The following is a 12585-nucleotide window of genomic DNA, read 5'->3' as shown; positions in this document are numbered from 1 at the left end:
AAGCCGGAGCCCAGCCTCGTTGGTCCAGACACTTTGGGAAGACCAGGAACCTTAGAGAGCAGACCAGGGCGGGGGTAAGGGGTGGGGATATTCGCAGTGCCCTGATCTGAGGGCTGGGTCTGCAAGCTGAGACAGGAGACAGGTCCAAGCCTGGCTGCTCACCAGTCTGCCCGGGATGGAAGGGAGTCCAGCACTCTTCCAAACTCTGATGCTCTGGTGGAATGCACTCACATTCACTTTGAATGCATGTTCCCTTTCTGGGCATCTGACCAGCTCACAGCATCCACAATCGGAGGTGAAAGTATGTGACCAAAAGCGACAGGACCCCCAGAATCCCTCTCCAAAATATGGCAGCTGCTTGCCTCTTCCAGCACCAACACCCCACTGTGCTCTCAGGAAAGGGTCGCATTTCCCAGGCACAGAGGAAAAAAAGCTTCTCGAGCTGCTTCATGGCCAGAGGAGGACCGGGCACCCGCTGCAGGCTGGAGACAGTGCTCTCCCCAGTCCTACTTGGCGGGGGGGGGGAGAGGTGTGAAGTGGCCCCAAAGAGTCCCTTTCTCCTGTCCCCAAACGGAGTGCAATACAGAGTGCCCAGGTGCCTGGACAGTCAGCTCTGGCCCAGGCTCTGTGAAGCCTCATTAAAGCCCCAGAAGGGGGGGCTCGAGTCCCAGCTCAGTACCCAGCTGGGGCCTGTTCCTCTTAACCTTCCAAGACAGGCCAGCCTGGCTGGAGATGTGGGAGCACTGAATAACGGTGCACAAAGATCGCTCTCTCCATCTCAAAGTCTCTGGAGGAGGAAGAGTTGTTACTGGGACAAAGTGAGGAACAGTCTGTATATAAAAGCGTGAGTGTGTGATCAGAGTACACTTGGGTGTGTGTGTGCGCGTGTGTCCGTGTGGGTGTGATGGGTCGTTCTGAGCATATGGGCCTAAATGCGAGTGTAGGAGATTGCCCACCAACACTGTGGACAAAGAAGGGGAGGAAGCTTCTATATGTAGTCCAAGTTTTCCAGTGGGATGTCCTGGGACCCATAAGCCAGGCGCATCCACAAACTGCCCGCCACGGTTCCCCCGGAAAGAGAGCCAAATCGCGACGCTGTCGAAGCCGAAAGCGCAAGTGTCCGTGCTGGTGTCTCGCTGCAGAAAGAGACGCGGATACCTGGAAAGAAAACAGCGCCGGAGGCCCCAAGAAACACCCAGCCTGGTCTACGCCTCGCTACTTTACCGTCCCCAGCTGTCCGCAGATTTACCTGACCCGTTCCCACCGCCTCAGGTCGCAACCCAACATCTCGCCCCATCCCCTCCCCGCTCCGAGCCCCACTGGGAGAGGGGAAGGGAAGGGGAGCTGCGAAGAGGTCGCTCTTCCCTCCCGGTCCCGCCCGCCCTGTCCTCCGCCCCTATCCTTCCGCACCCCCCGCCTCTCCCCTGGGTGAATGGTGCGCGGCCGCGCGGCGGGCGCTGGCGCTGGGGACCTCGCGGGCGGCGGCAGGGACGGCGGGTGTACAGAGCAGAGCCGGGGTTGGAGCCGCCCGCTTTGCATACGCCATGGGCGGAGCGGGGAAGGGGGGGCCTGGGCCAATGGGCGGCCGCCTGGCGCGACCCCGCGGGGCGCGATCCGCCCCCCTCGCCCTGGCCCCGGCCCCGCGCCGCGCGCTCTTCACTTCTTGGGGGCTTTTTAAAACAGCGCCACTGGGGTCTTCTCCATGCGGCTCGTGCTATGACAGCCTCCGTGCTCCTCCACCCCCGCTGGATCGAGCCCACCGTCATGTTTCTCTACGACAACGGCGGCGGCCTGGTGGCCGACGAGCTCAACAAGAACATGGAAGGGGCGGCGGCGGCGGCGGCGGCGGCGGCAGCGGCGGCTGCGGCCGGGGCCGGGGGCGGGGGCTTCCCCCACCCGGCGGCTGCGGCCGCGGCCGCGGGGGGCAACTTCTCGGTGGCGGCGGCGGCTGCGGCGGCCGCGGCGGCCGCAGCCAACCAGTGCCGCAACCTGATGGCGCACCCGGCGCCCCTGGCGCCCGGCGCCGCGGCCGCCTACAGCAGCGCGCCCGGGGAGGCGCCCCCGTCGGCCGCCGCCGCCGCTGCCGCCGCCGCCGCAGCTGCAGCAGCGGCGGCGGCGGCGTCGTCCTCGGGAGGACCGGGCCCCGCGGGCCCAGCGGGCGCCGAGGCCGCCAAGCAGTGCAGTCCCTGCTCGGCGGCGGCGCAGAGCTCGTCGGGGCCCGCAGCGCTGCCCTACGGCTATTTCGGCAGCGGCTACTACCCTTGCGCCCGCATGGGCCCGCACCCCAACGCCATCAAGTCGTGCGCGCAGCCAGCCTCGGCTGCCGCCGCTGCCTTCGCGGACAAGTACATGGACACCGCCGGCCCCGCGGCCGAGGAGTTCAGCTCACGCGCTAAGGAGTTCGCCTTCTACCACCAGGGCTATGCGCCCGGGCCTTACCACCACCATCAGCCCGTGCCTGGCTACCTGGATATGCCGGTGGTGCCGGGCCTCGGGGGCCCCGGAGAGTCGCGCCACGAGCCCCTGGGTCTTCCCATGGAAAGCTACCAGCCCTGGGCGCTGCCCAATGGCTGGAACGGCCAAATGTACTGCCCCAAAGAGCAGGCGCAGCCTCCCCACCTCTGGAAGTCCACTCTGCCCGGTAAATGGCGCCCCTTTCTCAGTCCCGGTCCTCCGGTTCTGCTCCAGCTTCTCCTCCGCTCGCTCCTGGGTCACCCTCGTGCCCATCTGCTCTCTCCCTGGCCTGTCCTAGTGGTGCTGCACCCCTGGGAGCCCGATCCCGGCTGGCCTGCGCTGCCCGCACTGCTCTTGAGTTGGGCTGGTCCTGGCTCTCCCTGGGTGAGGGATAGCTGAGAAGAAGCTTATGGGGACCCTAGCTGGCTTCCTTCTCCCTCTGCGCCCCGCCCTCGCCAGCCCTTGACATCGACTTAAGTAAGGATGGGAAATTGACCTGGAAATGGTTCACCAAATTGCCCGTATTCGTTCTCTCAAAAATCCTTCAGTGTCGAAACATCAAGTGTTGGGGCTTTGGGGATACAGCGAGGAATCAGGGCATAGAAGTGTTGTCCCCTGAGCTTGGTGCTAACGTTTGGGCCAGGAGATCAAGCAAAGCCCGCTGCTGTGTGGGCAGAGTGGCCTGGGCTGGGGTGGTCATTGGATCCCTGGGCGATTTCATTTCAGTGCAGAACTAACCACCTTCCCCACTGGCCCTCCAGATTTTGGCAGAAAGGCTGGATTGTACAGCATGGCAAAGGGCAGCCGGGCACTGCAAGGCGGTGTCTCAGAAAGAGCTGTTGCCTGTGTCCTGGCCTGCATCTGACCCTTCTGTAACTTGCCTTCCCTATTTTCCAGATGTGGTCTCTCATCCCTCAGACGCCAGCTCCTACAGGAGGGGGAGAAAGAAGCGCGTCCCTTACACCAAGGTGCAATTAAAAGAACTCGAACGGGAATACGCTACAAACAAATTCATTACCAAGGACAAACGGAGGCGGATATCAGCCACCACGAATCTCTCCGAGCGGCAGGTTACAATCTGGTTCCAGAACAGGAGGGTCAAAGAGAAAAAAGTTATCAACAAACTGAAGACCACTAGTTAATGGATTAAAAGTGGAGCTAGAGGGCAACTTGAAGAAATGCTTCAGAACTCGTTGCTTTGTCCAGATAATGATTATAATGCTAATAATAATTGAAGAATGGGAAAGAGAAAGAGAGATACTGGCATTTTGCTTTCCTAAGGGGTATCTTTTTCTCCTGTGGAATCTACAACTCTTTTAAAACTTTAAGAAATGGTAAAGACTGCCAGTTCTCCCGCCAACCCCACCAGACCGTTAAATGACAAACTCTAGAGTCAAACATCAACCCCGAAATACGCAATTTCAGATAAGTTACACATTTACTGAAATCTTGTAAGTATTTATGTGACCGTTATATTTTAGGACACTATGTTATATGATAATAATCCGAAACTTGGTTACAAATGCAAGAGGCTGTTGTAAACGTATGCTTGTCCTTGGATCACCATCACCATCCCCTTTGCATGTTAAGTGACTGCTCAGGTAAATCTTGGTGAAAGTCCTACCATTGTTGTATATTCTGCAAAACATGTCATGTATAGATTTAGAAAGGAAAGGGGAAGAAGGTACTGAAATAATGATCTTGGACTATTTACTATGAAGGGGCAAAGGGAGAGAAAGCTCTTCCGAGGATCATTTGTCTTGGTAGTAAACACAACCAGCTGAGTGAGCCTTTGAGGCTACAGGGGAACCCCAGGTTGGGAATGTCCTTCTGATAATAATTTTTACTTGCTTATGACAAGATTTTTTGTGGCATTTCGACAATATTTTCCGCCCCAATATAATCTGCTTTTCAAAGGATGTGATAGCTTTAAAAAATATTTAAAGCATCAGATAATTCACAGAATTCACTTTGTGTCAGATCTCCTGAGAGGTCCTACCCTAACATGGTGGCCTTTGGTTTGAACACAATTAATTTTTCATTTAAATTGGTATTTCCCAATACTTACTAAACATATTGCTGGAGAAATAATTTTCCTTTTTTATTTTTTAGAAAAGTCAGAATGGAAATCTATTCCCCTGAGACAGTTAGATGTTTACTTTCTATATTTTGCTCTATTAAGGGATTAGTATTTTTTCCTTGTTTGTTGTGTTATGAGACTGCATTAGAAAGTTTAGGGATTCATCTTCACAGCACATCTTTAGTCAAGCAGTTATTTCAACCAGCACATTCATTTTGTTCATATTCACTATAAAATGCTATCTTGTAAATAAAGACATTCAGCACACTGTGAAAATGTATTTGTGCACCTGCTTTCAAATATTTCTACTAAAAATAATAGTAAAAAAACCCAACTTAGACCTGTAGATAGTTGATACAGTGGTATTAATTATGTTAATAAAATAGTCACTGCCATTAAAATCTGAAGGAAATACTCGTTATTTTCCTATGCTAAACATGTACTGCACAGAAAGAAAAGGAGCAGGTTTGTCCTATACAAACCAAGGACCATTCTTTTCTATTATTATTCAGTTTTGTTTTGTTTTATTTTGTTTTTTGGCTACAAATTTTTCAAGCAAAAGGAGAAATCCCTCACAACTAAAATCCTAAAAATTTAGATAAGTGCTTCAAGAAGGTTAAAGTGTCAGGTATTCTAAAAGGGAGAGAAAAGAAAGGAGGAAGAGATAATATAAATTCCCAGGCTCCCTGTGGAAAATGAAAACCAGTTGTTTAGTATCAGCGATGCCCAGGCTGTCGTATTTTAAAGTCTGCTGTTGGGTCTGCATGTGTCTGAGAGGGCAGGTTTTGATATTTGTTGAAATGACAGGACTAGGAAAGGCCTTAAACCTTGACCTTGATGAAAAAAGACAATTTGTGACCTTGACTTTTGACAGCTCATGAATTGGCCTCGGCTGGATTAGTAGATCAAGGGCGCCACCTCGCGTTGACAAGCTTCCTTGTAATTCTTCAGCTTCAAGGGAATCAAAAGTCTTACCTCCTTGACTCCTTGTTTTAGAGATTTAGTACTCATTTCTTTGGCTCCAGATGGAGCAAATTTGAATATATGTAAGTTATACATGTGCCTGTATATATGTGAATATATATCATATGTGTATACATGTAGGCATTTGCATATCAGTGCTTGTGTGTGGTTGTATATGTATTTGTAGAATCTGTACAGATATAGCATCATTAATTACTGATGACCCAGGATGATATAATTTAAGGTGATTTCAAGAGTTCAGGTACAAAATGTACCTTACATTGATGAAGTTTTGCTCCTTTTCTTTAATGGCTAAGTTTGATTTGTATTCACAGTGGCTTGCTCTGCATCAGATTTCTGCAGATCTGCTTTTAAGCTCTACATTTTTGTTACAGTCTAAGAGGTGTTCTTAAATAACCATTCTTTCTTGGCCCTCACCCTCCAAGGTGGTCTTCCATCCTAATTAGAGCTATAGGGGAATCTATACGGTAAATAAAAAGTTTCAGATGCCTTTCTAACTCTAGAGCTCTAGAGTTACATTTCAGAAATTCAGAGAAACTCACCTCTTAAGAGGTCAGTATGGAGAGCTTAAAGATCTCATATCTACAAAATGACCATAATATGGATGCAGAAGGAGAGTTATCCTGGATAGCTTAGAGTTGAGTGCTGCGCCTGGGTGGTGTGCAATCTTATACTGATGTTTTCTAAGCTGCCGTTTGATTTATGGAAGAAATATATACATTTAATATTAACAACCACCATCAAAACTATACTGGTAATAACAATCATATCTACTACTTATTGACCCCAAACAACACATCAGATGTGTTTAGAGTCATAACTAATACATATGTATGTTTATATGTTTAATATAAACATAAGGTGATGTGTTTTGTCAGAAACATGCTACGCATATATGTATTGAAATGTTGGTGGAACCAGGATCCTTAGGGTGCAGAATTTCAAGATGAGGTTAATTTTATCTTTATGTTAGAGGAAAGTAATTGTGAACTGAGTAAACTTATTCATCATTTTATGGAAAATAATATTGGTTGGTTACAAACCTGGCTGACGGAAACCTCTCCAACCTGAAGACTTAGAGCTCCTTTATTGATGGAGGATTATAGAAAGAATCTCTAAAACTGTCTCAAAAACAGCATGGTCTTGAAATGTACGCATGGAATGGTCTTGTGAAGTGCAATCAAATTTTGCTGCCCCGAGGATTTTCACTCCACTTGTGGGAGCAAATGAAAATTATGCTTCAGATCAACCTCCCCACATCTTGTTCCGCAGCACTCCGTTTCTAAATGAGCTGCCATCAAGCCAAAATAACAGCTTTCTCCCAAAGTGTTTAAAGTGGTGGAAAATCCCCTCAAAGCTGGATCAGACTGTGTGTTTACGAACAGCTCCAAAGGGGACTCTTCTGTTGACGGGGGATATTTTTCTTTAGATGTAAGAAATATTCTGAGCTTCAGGCCTAGGAAGGAGGCCAACAGCAGCTCTACAGCCGGAATACCACCCCTTTCACAAGCCATCGCCACTGCAGGAACTCTGGGTAAAGTAGTAGTTTTCTTTTTTTTTCTCCCTTCAGCTTTTGAAACTAATGACAGAAGATATTTCAGAGCTTCTTTCTCCCTGTTCTGAAACAGATGTTGATAATGTTGATCTTACCTCTTACTTAAAATTCCCATGGATCTACCAGATAACCTGAAGTAAGCATGGATTATGATGGCTCCCCAATACCCAAATAGCAATTAATCTGAACCTTTAGAAAAAAGACATCCAGGAGGATGCCAGCCACTATGTAGGAATAATAACGCCAAACACTGGGATAGTGTTGTTGAATAGCTGATTCAAGTATTTTTTTTTCCTAAAAGGGACACACTTTCGGAATAAGAAATTGTAATATGGAAACAACTAGACACCGTTTCCGTCTATTAAATTAGCAATGATTTTTAATCCTGTAGTGGCCTGTCATGTGACCATTTTTAAAAAATTGTAAATATGGGACTTAAAAAATCTACTTTTTCCATCTGCTCTTAATACTGTCAAATTTATTGAGGTATTTTAAGTGGATGATTGTAAAACGCCACTTTGCATTTCACAACTATTTATGCCTGATACAGAGCTTAAGCCATCCATTTAAGTTGTTTTTTTTTTTTTTTGAAAACAGAAAACAACTTTTTAAAGAAAGGGGGAGAAAATTATTCTTTTTAAAAATTCAACCTAATTGAGATATTTTCTTAAAATTCACGAGGCAGCGAAATTCAGCTGAGGATGATACATATGTGTGCGGGTAGCTAATGACACATTTCACCGTATGATAATACATGTGCGGATTACACCCTGCTGAGTGTGTTTGGAGGGTTTGGTGAAGATGCGCCTACTCGCTTCCTCTCTGCGAATTCCCGAGTTTCTTTCGGAGGGGAGACGGAGCCTGCCCGGGACTGCTAAGCTCCAGACCCAGGGGGTTCAGAGGCGCCCTTCCGGATTTGCGAACCTCTATGGAGGAGACGCTAGGGGCTTGCTGATTTATGCGCATTCCTTTAAAGTTGATCGAATGCGTGTCAGCAGCCCAAGACCTGGAGAATCAGAGAAATGTGCAGCGAGTTGCTCACATCCCATTTTTCATAAGCAAAGATGTAACGTTATCCAAGAGGCCTGGGGAGATTTATGCCTCAGTTTTAGGACACGCACACAATAATTAAGTTTTCACCCGCCAGGCCGCCGGGTCAATAACAGCCGGCTTCATTCTTTATGAAAATACCCACTTTCTGATCGGCTGCTTCAATCCTAGCGCATCTGCCTAGCGCCGACGAATGCCTGAAAGGTGTTTGCTATTTTTAATTTGATTTTCAAGGGAAGAAAAAGGACGCTGGCACAGAAAAGTCCTCCGTGGAAGCAGCCAAGGCCTCGCCACAGTTGATTTCATTTCTGCCTGGCTCCGTCGCGTCGCCGAAGAGCTGGATCCACCCGGCAGCAATCTTCACAACGGGGCCTCGGAGATGTGCGAACCTTTGCGGGCGGTCGCGCAGCGGCGCGGGGCCTCCTCCAGGTGCAGGGACGGGGACGCGCGGGAGAAGTACCGCCGCGGACCTGGGGAGCCACCCGATGCCGCGCCCCTCGGGGGCCGAGGAGGCTCGAAATCCTCCGCGCGTCGGTATGAACTCTCTCCTCAAAATGGAGGCTCAAAGCCTTAGAGAGCCGGCCTCGCTCGGACGGCTTGTGGGCCGGAGGGGGCGTGCAGCAGGACATTAGGCAGAGGTCAAGGCCCCGACGCCCTAGGCCCGCGCCGGGCGGACTCCGGAGGGCCGGCCACCGCGCCGCGCCTCGTCCCGCCGCTGCAGGCTGACGTCACCGCCGCCCGCGCGGGCCTTCGCGGGTCTCTCTAGGCGTTATTTGATGAGGACAAGCCGAGTCAAACGAATGTTTTGTGCGGGTGCCCCTTCTCCGCCCCGCCCCTCCCTCCCCATGAGAATAATCGGGTATTTAATCTCTCCCGGTCTTAATTCTTGGCAGCGTGGAAGGTGGTTTGCAACGGGAAATAAAACTTGACAGGAGCATTTTCTCTAAAGGGGGTTCTGAAAAGGGCTGAAAAGAAACCGTGTTTTCCTCTACCAAATACTTCCGCTTTCTGAGCCCCGGCCTGACGGGTGGGGTGAGATCCGAGGGAGCGGAGAGCGAACGGGGCACGCACGGCCACGTTGCGGACCCGTGCGGCCGCATCCGGGCGCCCCGCGCAGTCCCGGGTCTCCGCCCGGGCCGGAAGGCAGATTCGGCCTCGCTTCATCCCGCGCCTCGGCCACGCTAGGCTCGGCTGTAGGCCCGGCGCCGCCCGCAGCCCGAGGCCAGGACCCGGCGCACGGGAAGTTGGCACAGACGGGGGCCCGGCTGGCACCCAGGGTAGTACCCTGGCCCTGGCTGAGGGCGGCTGGGGTTAAGTGAAAAAAGAGGGCGCGGTGGGGGGCGGGGTGACTTAGATCGCTAGGCTTAAGCTCTGAGGCTTTTGGCCCAGGGGAGTTAGGGACAAGAGCTCGCAAAGGCGACGGTGAGACCACTGCTGGGAGCTTTGTTCCGGCTGCGGGTCTGCGGACACTGCACAAAAGGGAGGGGGGAATGGGGGTGAGCGGCATGCGTTGTCCGGGCTGCTATTGGGTGGGAGAGGTTGGAAAGAGCAGAACCCCCCTCCCGGCAGCTCAGAGAGCGCCCTCCTCTCGCGCCGTAAAGGTCAAGTCCTCCGCACCATGGCTGTCTCCATGGTCAGGGCCGGTCGCCGCGGGAAGGCGCAGGACACACAACTGGCCGGCTGCAAGCTGGTTCTGATACCCTGGGATCGTGGACTGGAGGCAGTTCTTTCTTGGTCACCAACTCCTTCGCCCCCAGCCGCATTGAAGAGGAGCTCCCGCAGCCAGGGGTGGCCCAGGCTATGTGCCCGTCGAGTCCTGGAAGAGCTGAGCCCGCGGAAGCTTAGCCCGGGTGAGAGGCAACGCCTTCAAACTCAGGAGAGCGGACGCGGCTGGATCCGAGTCGTGAGCTCCGGTAGAAACAAGGGACCTGGCGGGGCAGCTGGGCCAGCTGGGCATGGAATAGAATAGGGAAGCAAGGAACCTGCTGGGAGCCTCTACTGAGGTCTCTGAGTCCAGGTCCCCTCCCTCAGTGCATGGCAGGCCTTTGGTGAGAACTTTGATGCTCTTCTTCTCCTGCCTAAAATATGGGCCAAGAAGTGAGGTGCATTCTGCCAAAGGTAAAAATCCCTGACTCCCAGACCCCAAGAACCCCCTCACTGTGCTGTGGAGGGGTCGGGGCCCCTTCCCTCTGCCCATAGCCTGCTTGCAGCAGGTCACCGCATCAGGCCTAGTGGTCAATCGCTTAAACCTGCTCTGCCGCCGAGCTTATTGCTCCAGGTGAATCAAAGAGGCCCTGCAAATGATTTCATCTTTTTTTTTTTAACAATACAGGAAAGCTGAGCTGTATCCCTAGGGCTGCATGGGTGGAATCTTGAGGGGACAGTAGGTAGGTAGAAGGATTGTCCGTGGACAGGTACCATCGCAGAACTGCCTATCAGGGCACATAGGGGAGACTCCTAGGGCAGGGTTTGACTAGGCAGGGGCTCGCTCTTCTCCAGCCTGGAGTGTGAGCCATGGATCGAGGCTGAGTAGAACCGGAGGAGCCTGGGGAACTGCCCTAGGTGGCAGCTGAAGCTTGGAGTATGGGAGGTTCCTGTTAGCCACAGCCATGCGGACCAAGACCCCGAGGACCAGAAATGGCCTTCTGGTTGGGCTGCCGTCTTTTGTCCTCTTTCTTACGGATACACTTGGCTGGGGCAACCCAAGCCCCGTTTGGGCCGAAGTTGCGGGGAGAATGGAAGGCAGACACTGGGAACCAGGGCTTTGCCCTTCAACCCCCACCCCCATCTGTTCCCACTCAGTAGGGGAAAAAAATCTTTAATGAGTCCACCACGATAAAAATAAAAATAGTTCTTCTCAAAGGAAGTAACCCTCTTTCTCCCATCACTTTGGGACACACGACACTAAATAATAACCAGCTTGCTTGGGTGTCTGAGACCCTCTGCTAAACCCTATGCCCCACCCCTCAGTGGCCAGTGGAAGGACGTGGACTTCTTCAGATCTTTAGGGACCTTGGAGATTGGGCCTGTGAGTCAGATAAGAACCAACCATAAGGTCAAGTTCAAGGCATTACCTGTTCCCCTGCTTTAGGGAAGGGAGGAGGAGCTTGTGGGTGGGACAGGTGCCTCTCCAAGCCAAGGAGATAAATTAACCCCTGCCTCCACCTAGTAGTGATAGAAGGGGGTCTCCTGATATTTCATTGAAGCCTCAGTGCCTCCTCTAGACGGTGCCTGGAAATGTGATTAGTTGGCCACGATCTGCCAATAGACCATTTCCTAAGAACAAATTCTAGGAGATCTCCTGAGCTTCCCAGACAACCCATCTCCCAGGCTTACCATGGAGGACAGATGTACCTCCAGGATATCTCCCACTTGGAAAGAGAAAGCCCCCAAATGGCGGCCTGGCCTCCAGCCCCGTGAAGGGCTTGATAGCCATTTCCACCCTGGGTCCTCCAGCTGGCTCTTGCACCTGTGTGCAGTATGATCACAGGGGTTGAAATGGTCTTTTGTATAGCCTTCTAGAAACAGGTGTGGCATTTAGGGACAGAGGAAGGTAGGGGCTCAGACCAGTAAGAAAAAGCAAAAAATTTGGTGCCCTATGTGATCCACAGATAAACAACTGTTGATCTTTGGGAGTGAATTTTGGTTTGGCAGGTGGGCCTTACCCCTCCCAGGCCGGCTGCCATCCAAGGTTGCCAGGCCTAGAAAATCAGGAGCTGAGTCCTAAGAAGAGAAGGAGAGAGTGTTGATCAGAGAGGGAGGGAGAGAAAAAGAACCTGGAATGGAGTATTCAGAAGAAGGAAGTGAGAGGTCCAGTTCAGACCCCTGGTGGAGGCCTGAATTGGGGGAGAGTCAGGAACTTAACCAGCCTCCTTTCTCTGTGCTTTCCGAACTGAGTGCCCTCCAGTGGCACCTCAGCTCTTGCTCAGCTTAGGGGAGGTATCGGAAGAGGCGGGAGGCCGCAGAAGGGGAGACTCAGCTGGAAAGAGGCAGGAGACCAGCAAGCAGGAGCCGCAGGGAGATGGAGACGGATGGCTAGGGAGGTAATAGAGTGAGCGGACAGCCTGATGTTGGCATTCACACTAAGGGTTGTGCACTGAGCAGTCACAGGGCTGCAAGTGGCACGGGGACTTCAGGTTCTCAGATTCCGGGACAATGAGCCGCTGCCAGAGGCCAAGCCAGCCCCGAAGAGAGAGGAGGGCAGCCTAGCAGCATGGCCAGTTGGGGTTGGGAACCCCGGAGTGTGGAGGCGCTCCCTGCCCCCCAGCTCTATCCTCCCTCAGAGTGAGCGGGTGTTAGGCTGCCTATCAAGTGATGGTCCTTTCTGCTCACATCCCTTGAATGACTCTGCTGGAAACGCCCCCAGCATGACAACACCGGTGCACACTAACTGTGCCAAGGCTACCCAGCCTGGGCACTGCCAGCAGGCACCCTCCGGCTGCTGCCCAGACCCCTCGGCTGC

The 12585-nt window shown here is 52.1% G+C and overlaps 1 protein-coding gene across 1 annotated transcript; it reads left to right on the top strand.

Annotated features, from left to right (window-relative positions):
- The first annotated feature begins 1577 nt into the window (after window positions 1-1577).
- HOXA13 (homeobox A13) lies at window positions 1578-6127 on the top strand. The gene is made up of 2 exons (XM_082632393.1): window positions 1578-2641; window positions 3352-6127. The coding sequence occupies exons 1-2, from the start codon at window positions 1717-1719 to the stop codon at window positions 3594-3596; spliced, it is 1170 nt and encodes a 389-aa protein (XP_082488519.1). The 5' UTR covers window positions 1578-1716; the 3' UTR covers window positions 3597-6127.
- The last annotated feature ends 6458 nt before the right edge of the window (window positions 6128-12585 follow it).

This window comes from Mesoplodon mirus (genome assembly GCF_964341445.2).
Source record: "Mesoplodon mirus genome assembly, chromosome: 9".
Lineage (NCBI taxonomy): Eukaryota > Metazoa > Chordata > Mammalia > Artiodactyla > Ziphiidae > Mesoplodon > Mesoplodon mirus.
This window is presented reverse-complemented; position numbering and strand designations above follow the sequence as displayed.